The sequence below is a fragment of the Gadus morhua genome, chromosome 12, assembly GCF_902167405.1.
Source record: "Gadus morhua chromosome 12, gadMor3.0, whole genome shotgun sequence".
Taxonomy (NCBI): domain Eukaryota; kingdom Metazoa; phylum Chordata; class Actinopteri; order Gadiformes; family Gadidae; genus Gadus; species Gadus morhua.
Genome location: NC_044059.1, coordinates 21,261,014 through 21,276,648, shown reverse-complemented (window position 1 = coordinate 21,276,648; position 15,635 = coordinate 21,261,014). Strand labels below are relative to the sequence as shown.

Here is a 15,635-nt window from a genome sequence, read left to right as displayed (position 1 = left end):
TCATGCATCCACCTCAATTCAACATGGTCCCACTTGTTACACTCTAATCCTGTTTACGTCTATCATAAACATAACCAAATTTGAAAACATGCTTTGATATTTAACTCTTTCGATTCGAGGTGGAAAAAGTGGCTTCACATAATTAGAATCAAACGAGGCGAGATGGAACAGGTCCAGTGTTCCATGACAGGTATCACCTTCAGTTGGAGGTCATTTTGAACCTCTTCTTCTAAAACAGCCTTTTCTTCTTCTTACGGATGGCTAAAATCCATCTGTCTACCTCTCCAGTTTAACAATGGCCATCCTTTACGTCTCTGCTGGCGTGAATACATGTACATTTCATTACATTTTACACGTATTATAATATTACCCTCAAGTTTGAAGTTGATCAACAAAGTGGCATATAACTGCCACGTTTACAGTGCCATAAGGTAGTGTGTCATATTATATAGAATCATTTTGAGTGATTGTCCGAGATATTTAGCCAAGAAGCTGCCTGTGTCTTTAACACACTTTTCCATTGATTTCAATAGTAACATTCGGGAACTATGATGTTGTTAATTGTGTAAGTTGAATATGTAGCTTTTAGCCAATGGATACCAGTTGAAATTGTGTATTATGTCTATTCAAACAGATATTTCAGTGTTTCATCGTTTGTGCTGTTATTGTTTTGATTCAATTATGGTGCGTCTCTGTCCAGGTCCAGGCACATATTCTGCCAGGTGTCATGGTCCTCACATCCAGCAAAGGGGGGTGGGGGTGGGGGGGGGGTTGTGGGTAACACATTTAGCATGGCCGTCTGGTCTCTGAAGCCTCTGGGCTTTCATGGGTGTGTCCGTGTATTCGTCCATCCCCTATAGCTTGTGTGTGTGTGTGTGTGTGTGTGTGTGTGTGTGTGTGTGTGTGTGTGTGTGTGTGTGTGTGTGTGTGTGTGTGTGTGTGTGTGTGTGTGTGTGTGTGTGTGTGTGAGGAGGGGGATCATTAGCGACTTCCAGTCTCTGGTCACTAGGAGACCACGTGCAAACCAGCACGTAGCTACTACCCCCCCCCCCCCCCCAGCCAGCTCTCTTGCTTTCTTTTTTTCATGCAATGTACATTTTCTTTCTCTTCTATTCAGTCACTCCGTCACACACATTGTCAGAGCTGAAGAGATTATTTTGTGTGTGTGTTTTTGTGCGTGTTTGTTTGTGTGCGTGTTGAATGGCAATAGGCACAGCAGGAACGGTCTGTCATGTTTCCAGATCTTTCTTTCCCTGGATATTCCAGATACAAAAACAACATTTATTTATTGTTTATTATAGCACAGCATTGTAAACTAGAAAATGCATTTCCTGCAGAAAATGCGGTGAGTGCTGTAGTGCAAAGTGTGGTTGAAAATATGTTTTCCTAAAGCCACGTTTAAGACGTAGAGAAATGTTAAATGGCTTAAATCAAGTGAAGGGATATGAAGAGAGTCTAAATGGAGTAAACAATGTAAACAAGCACACCATTTAAAATAATAATTCAAATGTTTGTAAATAAATAAGGTGAAGAGTTTAACAGATACCGCATGTGATCAAGTTTGAATGCATTTGAGATCAAATATAGAATAGCTGAGCTGTTCTGTGTGTGTGTGTGTGTGTGTGTGTGTGTGTGTGTGTGTGTGTGTGTGTGTGCGTGTGTGTGTGTGTGTGTGTGTGCGTGCGTGCGTGCGTGCGTGCGTGTGTGTGTGTGTGTGTGTGTGTGTGTGTGTGTGTGTGTGTGTGTGTGTGTGTGTGTGTGTGTGTGTGTGTGTGTGTGGATGGGGATCATGAGCGACTTCCAGTCTCTGACCCACGTCCAAGCCAGCACGTAGCTACTCCCCGCCCCCCAGCCGGCTCTTTTGCTTTCTTTCTTTCTTGCAATGTATATATATTTTTCTCTTCTTTTCACTCCCTCACTCACACACATTTTCAGAGCTGAAGGGATGCTTATCTTTTGTATGTGTGTGTGTGTGTGTGTGTGTGTGTGTGCTTGTGTGTGTGTTTGCGTTTACGTGTGTGTGTTTGTGTGAGTGTTGAATAGCCAGGCACAGCAGGAATGGTCTGTTATGTCTCCGGATCCTTCTTCCTCCTTCCATCCATCCTCTGGATATTCCAGATAAAAGGACAACATTCATTTACTTGTTATTACCACAGCATTGTTAAAAAGTTGTTTTTCATATTCTCAGTCAACGATCAAATAGAACTCAACCAAATGTTTCCTGGAATAAACAAAAACAATCTGCTCAAAGCGCAGCAGAATAAATTTCATAATATAAATTGTAATTGTAATTGTGGCATAAATTGAATAAATCTTATTGGAAAATATTGTTTGACTAACGGGACAGCCGTTGTACTTAAATTCCTGACTTTTTATTGATCATCATTGTTTCTTTATCATGCCTTATCATGGTCACGTATGCAAGCGCAAAGAATCGTAACCAACCTGCAGTGATGTATCATCAGTTCATATGCGTCGATAAGTTCACCGAACACACCCTTGATAATGTCTCGTGCTGATTTATCAATTTATTACAGATAAACAATAAAATAACCCCCAACGAAGCGCTGATACCAATACAATAATAAATGTCCCTCTTGCAGTTCGCTTCCCTTTTGTACTTCCTCTTATCCAGTGCACCTTATCTTTCATGGAAGAAAAGCCCTTCCCAGCAGAGGCAAGGATAGAGAGAAAAAAGAACAATGTCGAATACAGTGAGCTAGCTCCCCATGTGCCACGGTCCTTATCGCAGTTGAGTTTGGACTTGTATCATTACATGCCCATAGTGCATGTTAACTTGAAAGGGCTTTGCAAGCCATTACTGGCAGAATAATAGCAGCAGCAGTAGCAGTGATAGTTGTTGTGTCATTTAGTTAACGTTTGACTCTCTTGCATGCCAGGGAGTAATAAGTGGTTATAATTCAGTGGTAAAGGTGTTCGACACCAAAGGAACTTGGTTCGATCTCAGATGAAGCGTGATTTTGATGCCTCAGGTATTGATGTTTCAGGGCTAGGCATGACTTGAAGACAGTTCGGTAAACGGACATGTGCTCTGGAAGTGAAGCATCTGCCGAATCCAGTAAAATAAATGGTGTTGGTGGAATGGTAAAGAAGCCACGCATACAGGGTCTGACTTATCTCCGATAAGTCACTTATCTCCGATTAGTCAGACCGATAAAACTTTATATGGGTTGTCTCGACCACTCTATGTGTTGAAGCAGAACCTAGTCAGAACTTGTGTTAGCACTATGAATGGGTGGTCCAATGAGGTAGGCCTACTAACGTTAGCTCTAATATTGTGGGTTCTAATAAGGTAATAGAGTCAATTAATTAACATCATCCCCCAGTGTACACAGCCTAACTGTAGCAACTTGACCGAGCCGACTGACCCCTACCCGCTTCTTTTTCACTATACCTCACAAAAGGAGTCTTCTAGATGTCGGTGGAAGCCAGTAAGCACTGCCTGTTTCTACCAAACTTCTGTGGGACTCTGTCTCTCGCTACTATCAACAAAGTCTAATTATAGTCTCTTGGGAGCGCAGCTGATTCTGTGTTCTCCATGGGTCATTGCGTCATTGGCGCGTTTAGGAACCGTGTAGGAACCATGTAGCCCACAGCGAGTAAAAGTAATATATTTATCTTTATTTCTGTTTTATTTATTTTCAAGCCCACGTTCGGGGGGTTGACCCTTCCCCTCCTAAGCGCCGTGGTAGGAGTTGATACATGTGTGCACTGGGCCGTGACCTGTGTTTGTGTTGGCAGACGTTTCCACATCCACATCTGTTTCCGTTTATTTACTTACTTTTTTACAATCCCCTTTAACCTTTAAAAACGTTGTTTACATATTTGCACCGCAAATGTTTTGGTTTAGTATGTTGTTACAGTTGGGCATGTAAGAAAATAAAGACACTTTCAATGTGAATCATTTTTTGGTTGGTATCCCCTTGTCACTGCCATGTAAAAAACCTTCATATTCTAAATATCTGTGTAAAATACTACTTGATGAACATGGTTATCCCAAGGGGATATGTATATATATATATATATATATATATATATATATATATATATATACATAATGGAGACGAATAGCCCTCTTCCTGGAGGGGATTATGAAGTATTATAATCAGTTATTGATTACGATTAATTGAGTCCTCTCATTATTATTGGAGGGGCAAATTGGGAGCATCCCTAACATTTGTCCATGCACAGTAAATAATATTCCTTTATTTACTTGTTATTGAAACAAAATTGTGCATGCACACTTACAATTCTAAATAATTGCATTAGAACATATTTCACTCAACTGCTGTTGTTGCATAACACGTAACATTATCGCAATACAATATATATAGTCTAGTCCTTCTTCCCTTTCTATTATCCTTAGGTATTAAACAGTGGGGAAAATCAAGTTGAATATGAATCATAAGGAATATGAGCCCGACTGTGATTATTTGTATCGCTCTAGCCATGAAGGAAACACCGAGCGACGTCCAGAGTGAAATGTTGCTGTTGTGTATGTTGCCAAAATATGACACGTTTTTTGAGGAACACCAAAACACACACACACACGCACACACACTTGATTAGGTAGCTATATGTACAGGTCGCAATAAATACAAAAAGTTGTTTGCATTTTTGGTAATTTTTTATGTATTTTACTTCAATACGTACAGGTAGAGTCTATATTATGATCATTCCCAGCATGGAAAATGAATTCATCTTAAAAAAGTATTCTCAAGATAGGACACTAGACTGGTCAATCAGTGTCCTGTCAAATCCTGAACTCTTCAATTTCCAAATTCCATTTAAATTAACTTGAAATACTCTTACACTGTTCACATTCAGATGGTTCCTTTTTATGCATCACTGTTTCCACACTTAAAGAGATACTTCACCGGTGGGAATATGAAGGTTTTATGAATTAAATAATTCAATGTATTATAAATGTGAAAAAAAAATTGAAATCGGTTCATCCTAGCCTGAAAAAAGGCAGAAAGAGTGTTTTCATGGTCTCTCTGGCTCAAATTAAGAAAACCTCCAACTACCACAGTGCATTGCGCTCGCTGCCGGTCTCCCGTCCCGCTCATTCCCCCTCAGTACGCGAGCTCCCGCCCCCTCTTATTCCTTATTGGTTGAACATTTTTCCACCAAAAGTGTTTTGTAGTCCTCGGCCCTTCTAGCGGGACAAGAGGTTTCTCCCGAAATGACGTCAAACGCGTCATTTGACGTCATTTCGGGAGAAAATTAGATGCGAAAAAATGGGTCAAGGGGAGACTGGTTTAGACTGATATTTATTTATATATTTATTTATATTACAATAGCGATTTTATAATGATAGAACGCCGGTTCTAAATGGGTGAAGTATCCCTTTAATATTAAAATGATAAAATGCAGGGGTTTTTTTAGGTCTGTTTAGGTCACTTAGAAATGTTGATACACTTGTATTGGGGTATGATAGCATGGACTGGGTGCCCTTGTGATAAATCTAATTGAAACATGCAGAGATTTTATGATTACACTCAAATTATATCATTAAAATTGTGTTATTAATCTAACCACACAGGAACATCTCTATAGAGCCATTGTTTCTTGGTTCTTGGTGATAAGCAGTGCTTGAAAGGTTATTACTTGTGATTATAAGATTGTGTTCTCCTGGATGATAAATCAGATCTATGATGATAATGAATGCGGTTGTCATATATAATAACAAATGGTGCTATTTGCGAAAATAAACGTGTTTTCTTTATAATAATATAAGTTAAGTTAATTATCCATGCTGTTTAAACCTATATGAAGACTTATAGATTTAAAGAAAAGAGACTACGTTTTTTTCTTTCAAACGGGGCTCGGAAGACATAGGATCTATTGGTATTAAGTTAGGAACCATGGCAGTTTTATTGCTTTTATGAGAAAGAATAGTCTGAAACCTTACCAGGATATCTATAACGAGACGAAGATATACTATTTAAAGGGGAAACGAACTTTGGTTGTATATGTGAAAGCTTTTCTTAGCACTCACTCTCCACCCACTTGTTAGCAACTTGCAAAATACTGTAAGACTCCCCTCCCCGCTGGTAACCAAGGTGCCTAACCATCAAGATGATGACCAACTGCCCATTCCCATGACCTGGGAAGTTCTCTGGAACCCAAAGCCTCTTGGTTCCACACAACACAACGTACTGACTCAACCTCATGTTTTTGTTGGTCATGTCTTTCTGTGTGTTTGTGGGTGTGTGTGTGTGCGTGTGTGTGTGTGTGTGTGTGTGTGTGTGTGTGTGTGTCTGTGTGTGTGTGTGTGTGTGTGTGTGTGTGTGTGTGTGTGTGTGTGTGTGTGCGTGTGTGCGTGTGTGTGTGTGTGTGTGTGTGTGTGTGTGTGTGTGTGTGTGCCTGTGAGAGAGACCTAACCTAGCTTTGATGAATAAATCAAATGTTGAAATATTACTGGAAGCGGGTCAATGCACATATTCACTGTGGATTGATTTGACAGTGAATTGCTCTGGAAATACCAGAGAAAAGGCCCAAAGACCTTTGCCAAATGCTTAGTTTTTGGATGATGTTTAGGTCTTACCACAGCATTTGTGTATTCTATCTTGTTTTCCTCATCACTGTGTGCCTAGTCCTAGTTAAGCTTAAATGTCATGTCATGTGGTAAACATAAAGTGTTAGTGTTGTCGTTTTCAACATATTATTTAAACTATCAAGGCCATTACAATGACAAATAGAGAGAGAGAACTTTTTCTTCATGTTAAGGAATGTAATCTTGATTAACTGCTTTCAATAAAACCTTTTTTTTCTTATCTACATGTTGAATCTGTAGACACTCTACAGATTCATTTTTCCGAAGGCCAAATTGTGGTGGAATTTTCCTCCTTGTGTTTTTCCTTGTAATAAAACAAAATGATACCCATACAGATGAAGACCATTTCAGAACGATTCTAGGGTGGGGGAAGGGGGGGATGTTCAAAGCCCATGCATTATCCATCCAACCAAAATGACTGTATAACATCTTAATGTTAATCAGGGCTTTAATCAGCTTTTACCTTTAAAACCAAATCCAAGCTTAATAGTGAATTTAATACTCCTTCCACCGAGATGGATAGGCTTTAGTTGACCAGGATCTCCTGGTACTGCTCGGACCGCAGGAAGCGCCCGAAGGAGTCCTTCTCCATCAGGGCAAAGATCCTCTTTTGGGCCAGGTCAAAGGTCGCCGGGGAGAGGTCCACCAGGTTTCTCAGGGTTACGTCCTTGGTGACATGGTCAATGTTGACCTGTGAGTTGTTGTGTGTATGTAGAGTGAAGGGGAATGGAAATATAATTTAATTGGATACTGTGATTATGTGATAAACACCTAGCCTGGAGACTATCATGATCACGTGACATCGCATTCTGATTTGCTACATGGATCAGTCTGGACCTCTGGTCGCCAACATCGAGGCGGGAGTTCTTACCTTGACAAACATCTCCTTCAGCCAATCAGCATAACAAAACATGCGCAATGCCAAATCCAGGCGGAAGAACACGTAAATGTATTTTTTCCGGAGAAACGGAGCTAGTGCCTCCTCTTGTTCTTGTTTAATAGTTGTTATTGATTCTATTTCTGCAATAACTGCACTTATGGCTGTGTTTACCCAACTGATGTTGTTGGGTAAACCCCTACTGTGTTTACCCAACAACAAAGGCTCGTGGTTGTTGTTTTGGGAGCGACGTCATTACTCTTTTGCCAGCAGCGGCCTGTATTTTACATCATCAACTAGGCCCCGTCCCTTATTTGCCCGATTCCATTGTAATTTCAGGAAATCGGTGTGGGCGGCTAGAGGTCCAGACTGATCTGTGCAGCGAAACAGAATGTGAGGTCATGTGATCAGGTGGGTGTCCAGGCTGGTCATCACCACCATAATCAAGTGATTTTCTCAAAAAAGAAAAGTTGAGACCATAACTGCTCTACAAGTTGGCATGTGCTCTTAAAGTGCTCTACTTGACGAAATTTCCTGGCGACAGTTTATCATCCACTCTGTAAAACCGTTTTTTAAAATGGCTATAAATCCATGCTCTGGTCAAAATTTGTTTATGTGTGGTTATGGTTATGCATGTCTTAAATGTGTGTGTCTGTGTGTGTGTGTGTGTGTGTGTGTGTGTGTGTGTGTGTGTGTGTGTGTGTGTGTGTGTGTGTGTGTGTGTGTGTCTGTGTGTCTGTGTGTGTGTGTGTGTATCTGTGAGTGCTTATGTTTTAATGGGCTTTTATCTCTGACATCCTTTGTAGAACATTAAAACGAGTAGGTTATGACCAGATCCTGAAAAAGAAACATCGCTAAACGTTTCCCCATTTTGTTGATTTGTTGCTGCAAATGTGTATGTGTATACAATACTTTCAGCGGCCCTTCTTGTTTATTATTATCGTTATGATAGGTTTACATTCGCTCGAGGAATAGAAGTCCTCTGTTCTGACCTCTCTTGGTCCCTCAGCCTGGATGAAATCCTCGTAGATCTTCTTGGCCTTGGCGGCCATCTTGACTGGGTTCTTGGTCTTCTTGAAGTCCTCACACGCCACCCAGAACTCAATGTTCTCCTCACTGAACTCAGACTGCAGGAAGGTACGGAAGGCATGCACACCATCTGAGAGAGAGATAGAAGGACAGCAACAGTGAGAGACAGAGACAGGCGGAGAGAGGAGGAGAGTGACCCAGAAAGACAAGAGGAGAGGGAAAAGAAAGAGGGGAAGATAGACAGCAGGGGAAAGAGGCAGAAAGACATGCAGAGAGACATGCAGAGAATGACGAGGAGGGAGACAGACAGACAGTAGGGGAGCAATACAAAATGAAAACGATGGAGAGAATAGAATGGAGAGAACAAACAAGCAGAAACATAAGAGACTACATGGGCTTCTACCATTAAGAGACAAACATTCATAGTTTGTTGTTTTCCTCTTGCTCCAGCTCTGTTTCAGTGGAAATTGGGAACCTAACCACGCACCAATCATTTAAGTAAATAAACTATTAACCACATTGGATGAATATTACATTTGATCGACTGGCATGGTGCTGACTCAGAAGGTATTCAGATTTCATAATACTCAATAACCGCAGCAAAAATCCACAGGAAAAGTACGGTATAGAGGTCAGCACTGGAACAATACCAACCAGAATACTTCCCTTTGTTTGGGTGCCTAACCACACACCAAGTCCCACACACCAAACAAGGAGATCCAGAATGATGTTTTGCAAGAATGAGAGTAACTGCAATGGACTAAAAGCCTAGTGTTTATTCTAAAGCCAGGAGAACTCACATACTCATTTCATAAGCTAATGTTATTGTGTAGGCATTTCTAAGAGAACACAATATCTATTGTTTTAAAAAAAAAACTATTCTGCCAAAGACAAGCCCTCAACTATTACTTCAAGATTGTATCTACAATCTAAGCAGCTCTATAACCCGGTTCAAAATGTCTCTCAGCAGCAAAAAGACGAAAATATGAATGTAGTAGTATTTTTTGTTCTGCAGTAGTGTTTGAATTTTTTATTTCTGTTTCCTGCCTTCGGCCAGTTTCCCATGAGATGGTTTGTGCAAGAGACGTCACACTTGGCAGGCATTTAGATGTCGGTAACAGCACAATTACAATGTTGATCAAGAGGATATGATACATTTAATGAACCAGCTTTGCTGTATAGTTACTTTACTGAAGACTAAGCATAGCCGATTTGTTTTAGCACACATCTAAGAAGCTATATTAACGGAAGGCGATGGTTCCGGCTGGCTCGGATACCATATGAGGCACAGCCTATATTCTGAAAAATTATTATTTCTACGTGGGAAATTATTTGGCGGACATCAATTTATTGCATAGACCGGAGAATCGGCTGGCTATGTATAACTCAATGCAGATGGTGAACTTGGCTTGCAAGAGTGGTATAGACATCATTCAATATTCATGAAGCCCTTCATCGTGGTTGGTCTAAGGTGCTGTAGGTCCTATTTAAAGTACCATCTGTTTATCGATCAGCTTTTAGTGAGTGAAATGCTCTGTGAATATCTTTTCCGGTTGACAGTGCCTGTCCCTTTCAGAACGCTGCCAGCTCATTCCTTGGTATCAAAAATGTGAGACGCAATGTCCTAATGTCTTAGGAAAAACATGTCACGTTAATTGGCTCGTAGGTCATTGTGTTTATATCAAGTTCACAATGTGTCCCGTTTTCCTGTAGTTATAGTCAACCTGAACAAGGTGTCTGTTTGCCCGTGTGATTGTCTTGTTGCTGGGATACAACCTGATGGCAAGCTACCCAACCTCATCTTCCAACACCAGGAATAGTTGAGCTAATGAGCACCAAAACATTTAGTTCCGAATGAACTCTTAAAGAGGCTGGGTGTTTGTTTGTTCAGGCTTACTACAGCATTATAGCCTATTTATATTTTTGGTAATTATTTATTTTAACATTTTGATTCTTAACATATGCTCTTAAATCATTGAAATTGGAAGACATCTGATCCTGGTAAACTCTGGCCCCTCCCTCTCTTTTAATATTGCTTGTAACTATATTACGATGGGTAACATTTTACATAAGGGTACATTAATGAACCATTAATTAACATTAGTTAATGAAGTAATAACCATTATTATGAGCATACGGGCAAGCGTTATAGTAGGGTTAACTCTAACCCTATAATAATGTATAAATTAATAACTTAGGTAACATGATCACCGTTATTAACCATGAACACCATTAGTTTATTATTAGCTGACACATTCGTTAACTGTTTATTAACTGCAGTAACTAATGTTAGTTAATGGTAAATACATTTACCCTTATTGTAAAGTGTTACCAAACTTTGTTGCCATCAAAAAGTGGTTAATCCCAGATAAATCACTGACAGGTGAAGAACAAATGTTAATGTTAAAGCTCCTGCAGATAAATAAACACTGCACGAGGTTGTGTTGCTCAGTGGTTGTGTATAGCTGCTCACCATAACCATCATAACAAATCTAGACTGCTCTCTGGAGACGGTCCTCCAAACAGAAACATTAATACAACACTGCTTTGGAAAACCCTTAATGGCAAACACACGTCTCACGTCTCACCTTATCTCTCTCCCTCTGTCTCCTTTCAATCTTTGTGCCACCATTGTGTGTGTGGGTGTGTGTGTGTGTGTGTGTGTGTGTGTGTGTGTGTGTGTGTGTTTGTTTGTGTGTCTGTGTGTTGTACGTGAGAGATACCCTGCCCTTTCTCATTTTGCGGTTGTTGTTATAATAGCAAGGATACAGAACAACTTTTTTCCATGGAAGCTAGACAGACCATTTTAAATGTTCACTCTGACAAGGAGACATTTCATTTGCCAGTAGCCATGACATTACATTGCATGTTGACTCACATCTGGAAAATGTTATTGATTTCGTTCTTCTTGTGAGTTTATGCATACCTCCTTGAAAAAGAATAGTTCACGGTTGCTCTGGTGCTCTCGTATTATCTATTTGTCCCAGGTGTAAACAAGATATTCAGTCATCGCTTCGTTGCAGGCAAATAGGGACAATTGTTTGCCCCAGTTGTAGCTCTGCGTTTCTGGCAGGGCCCAATATTTACTCAACCTATCATCAATCCTCATCCCTTACACGATGAACTGCTATCTCCATTTAGTGTTTTCACAAGCTAATCCTAACTTGTTAGACAAATCAACACTTACATTTTACAGCTATTAGATCTTGTAAGTAAACACACCCCACATACTGCGGCGTGTATAAGTGTTTCAGTTAGATACTTTAAACATTCAGTTGGAAAATTATGCACAACTTCAAGCATGTATCAAAAATCAAAAATATCTCAAATATTTGGAATTTAGTCAGGTGGCCAAGCTTTCATTTAAGATGGAAAACCAAACAAAAATTCCCTCTGAAGCCCTGCTACCTGACCCCGGCACATTAACTCTTAGTAAATTCCACAATGGCTGAGAGGATGTGAGTACGTGGGAATCCAAAGCGATACATCACGTCGAACTGCCCTCATGGTTGAGATGATGCAGGCTCTTCCAAAAAGGCTGACGTACGTACTGTAGCCCCGATGCCAAACGTGATGTAATGAATCAAAACTTTACTCTTTAAGTGAAGTCAAATGTTTTATTTTATTTTTTATTGGGATTTTTCCATTCCTATATTCCATCTAAAAGGATGTGCTGTGAAATATACAGTACAATATATGCAGAGAAATGTTTTGCTCCAAAAGAGCCCAAGGACTAAAACTACAAAGATGAACAATATGCTTGGATAGGATATTTACAGTTCAATCTACAATGTCATGAAGATTGTCATGGCATGGAGAAGTATATTTGTACGCATCATCAAGAAGCCTCAAATATAAGTGAGTTCAAACATTCTATCAAGTTCATTGTAACTGAAGGCGTACATTTATTTTATTTTGCTTTCATATTTCTGTCTACAGTATGGGTATATCGTTTTCTAGAGTTTCTAGAATTTAATTCTCGTTTTCATGATAGAGTTAAACTCAGTAATGGTACCTAATCAAATTTGTGTTGGTTTCCTCGCTATCCATCAACGTCTGGAAAATATTTATTTTCCCTGGGTTGAAAAACAGACCAGTATTTGTGGTGCAAACAAATACTATTTGATTGCAATTTATTTAGGGCTTGCTGGCATTTGGTTACAATCTAAATCCAGTGTCAATTTTGGTGTGTGTGTGTGTGTGTGTGTGTGTGTGTGTGTGTGTGTGTGTGTGTGTGTGTGTGTGTGTGTGTGTGTGTGACTCACAATTGCTGGTCAACACATGGTCCAGGCACTCCCGCCATTCAGCAATTTCTTCTGCAGTCGGCCTGGAAGTGAACAAAAGCCACCGTGAACACCAATATACCCCAGTGTGCCTTGATTAAGGACATCTTTACCGGCTATAGTTAGCATCCATAGCAAGATACAGTGAAGCTTACCACTGCAGACATTAATTTAAATAACAGCACCCCCTGGAGTAGCTTATTCAGCATGTACCCCACTTACAAACAATGATTAAATTTCCGCTCACGGTAACATTCATCAAAATTATCCTTGTTTTGAAATTTAAATGTTTACTGCAGTGCTTTGGGCATATTCATTTCTGAGATGTAAAGTAACAATCGGGTTGACGGTTGTATATGTCCATGGCTGTTGATGTTCGATTTGTAGCTTATTGATATGGACCTTTTAAAAGGTAGAGATGAGAACATATCAGAATAGGGTAACGTTTTTGACCCATCTGAATTAAGTATTCAACAGTGTCTGGTTAAGATTAAGACGTAACTTGTCGTTGCAGATATCTGTTTATTCCTTCCGCCGTCTCTCTCTCACTGGCTCACTCTCTTGTCTCCCTTTCCCTAGGCAGTACAGCTGAGTCTCTCTCTCTCTCTCTCTCTCTCTCTCTCTCTCTCTCTCTCTCTCTCTCTCTCTCTCTCTCTCTCTCTCTCTCTCTCTCTCTCTCTCTCTCTCTCTCTCTCTCCTGTGATTTTGCCTTGACATTGTCCGTGGGCACTTACTTTTGCAGCTTCTCCGGTTTCTTCTCGGTTTTCTCCGGATAGGGGATGATCAGGTCTATGGCATTCTGATCGGGCTTCTGCAGCAACACTCCCAACTTAGACTTGATCTCCTTGGCCCTGGAAGACGGAGAGCAGCAGAAACCGATATCATAATTCTTGTTGCGTGACGCAGTCTTTAAATGTTTTGCCTCAAGCTCAGCTCAGGATCTCACTATTAGGGTTTTCTCTTTATTGAACCTACTGAATCTATTGACGTTGGTTGTTATGACACTGGTGCATCTGGATGACGTTTAACAGCAACAGATACAAAAAAGTATATCGGAAAAGCCCATATTATAAATGTTGTACATGTACATTCATAAAAAGTAAGGTATCCAATATTTTGCAACTCTTGATCTACTCTGATCTACATGGCATGATTTTTGTCTAAGTTGTTGCTATTTGCACATCCAGGTGGCGATTGGTTTTGTGGCTACTTTAAGAAAGACAATTCCACTGTCCATTGAGAATTTCACCCCCACAATCATTTGACCAGCGATGGTTTTATATCTGACCTTTTAGGAGCTACGTTAATGTCTGCTTTTCATGATGTCTTTTGAGAAATGAATACATGTGAAATATGACACAATGTGATCCAGCGTGATGTATATCTTAATAATTAGTTGTTGTTGATCAGGTAATTATATCCTCGGCAGCAGCCTAAAACAGATATCAATTGTGTGTAAACCTTTTCTAAACCTTTTCTTTCCTATCTCTGATATCACATTTATCCTAAACAATGTAGTCAAAATCTACATAAAAAAGATTCTATTCAGAAACAGAATTGGAAAATATCTAAAATATGTATCTATATATATATCTATATATATCTATATATATATCTATATATATATATAATCTGTAGATTTTTATGTAACTTTTCTTGAAAACTGCTACGTCAAAAAGGGATTTAAATTGCTTGACTTGTTTTCTCTTTGAACCTCATTATTTTATCACGTTTATTTATAAGATCCCAGAAAAAAAAACATGCTAACTAAGTGAAGTACCACTCATTCGGTCTTTAAAGTCATCATTTAAAGTGATGAGCTACCATTGCTGACACTCACCTCACAAGGCAGGTCTGCGGTAAAGCAGCTAATCCTTTACACATACTTGATTAGTCTTTCAAAAGTTGAACAGTGAAAATCCAGTAGACCGTAGTATTTCAGCAACTCCAAGTGTTTCTGAGTGTGGCTGTTTCTTGTCTGAGTGCTTTCAACTCATGGAAGTTATATACAGACCCCCTTTTGGGCTGAGAGGCCACGGCTTAGCCAATCAGATGAGGACATACTTCACAGGGGAGACGGCAAGCCGGCCTGGGTTAGCCTGTAGAGGGCAGTGCTTTGTCTAGGACCCTGGAAGGCAGAACCAGGGCCACTGTGTTCCGATATCTACCATATTAGTCACTTGTTGTAACAACATGTTATGACATCAGGTTAATCGTTTCACATTAGGTCATACTCTTCCAAGACTGATCAAGTAGGCAAACACACAGCAAACAAACTGTCTGTGTATAAATGTCCGCCAACATTAAAATGGATACATCACATCATGAGTTGTAGGATGTAACACATCTCTTGTGAAGGGAGGAATTACACGTTATGCTATTTCTTATTGATATAATAATGTTAAAAATGTCAATGCTTTTCTTTTGTTTGGGTGTGGGGAGAGTGCTATAAAAGTTGAATTTGATTTCAAGAGAGAAAAATGTCTCACCCACCATGCAAATAAGCATTTAACCTTTAGTCCTTACATTTGTTTCTTCTGAACATATGCTGGGTAAACTCTTTCCTAAACTCCATATAAGGCAGTGCTGGCTGATAGGGTACGGTAGGGCATTGCACTTCTATTTAAATTGGTCACAACCAAACAACAGAATCATGATTGTCACTCAAGTTGACAGGTGCTGATTATTTGTTGAGCCGAGACGGATTGTTATTTTATGAGCCAATGCGGAGATGTAGGAAACAGAGAGCAGAACGCCATCGGCCCTCATTTGGCTTTCTTTGGCATGTCCAATTCTCCTCAGAGTTAATATGTATTTAATGAATGGCAAAAATATTCACTTTAAATGTCAACTTTAATGGTGGTTC

At 39.8% G+C, this 15,635-nt stretch overlaps 1 protein-coding gene across 1 annotated transcript; it reads right to left on the bottom strand.

The window, feature by feature from the left end:
* Positions 1–4,629: 4,629 nt before the first annotated feature.
* On the bottom strand, positions 4,630–14,766 carry rgs5a (regulator of G protein signaling 5a). The gene is made up of 5 exons (XM_030372779.1): positions 14,610–14,766; positions 13,504–13,620; positions 12,752–12,813; positions 8,450–8,616; positions 4,630–7,271 (listed from the first exon to the last, which is right to left on the bottom strand). Exons 1-5 carry the CDS (start codon positions 14,651–14,653, stop codon positions 7,107–7,109), a joined length of 555 nt encoding a protein of 184 aa, XP_030228639.1. The 5' UTR covers positions 14,654–14,766; the 3' UTR covers positions 4,630–7,106.
* Between the last annotated feature and the right edge of the window lie 869 nt (positions 14,767–15,635).

Coding starts and splice junctions, on each gene's coding strand:
- rgs5a (XM_030372779.1), bottom strand. CDS start 14,653: ATGTGTAAAGGATTAGCTGCTTTACCGCAGACCTGCCTTGTGAG. Junction 13,621..14,609: donor CCGCAGACCTGCCTTGTGAG/GTGAGTGTCAGC, acceptor TCCGTCTTCCAG/GGCCAAGGAGATCAAGTCTA. Junction 8,617..12,751: donor CCATGTGTTGACCAGCAATT/GTGAGTCACACA, acceptor TCTCTCTCTCAG/ATGGTGTGCATGCCTTCCGT.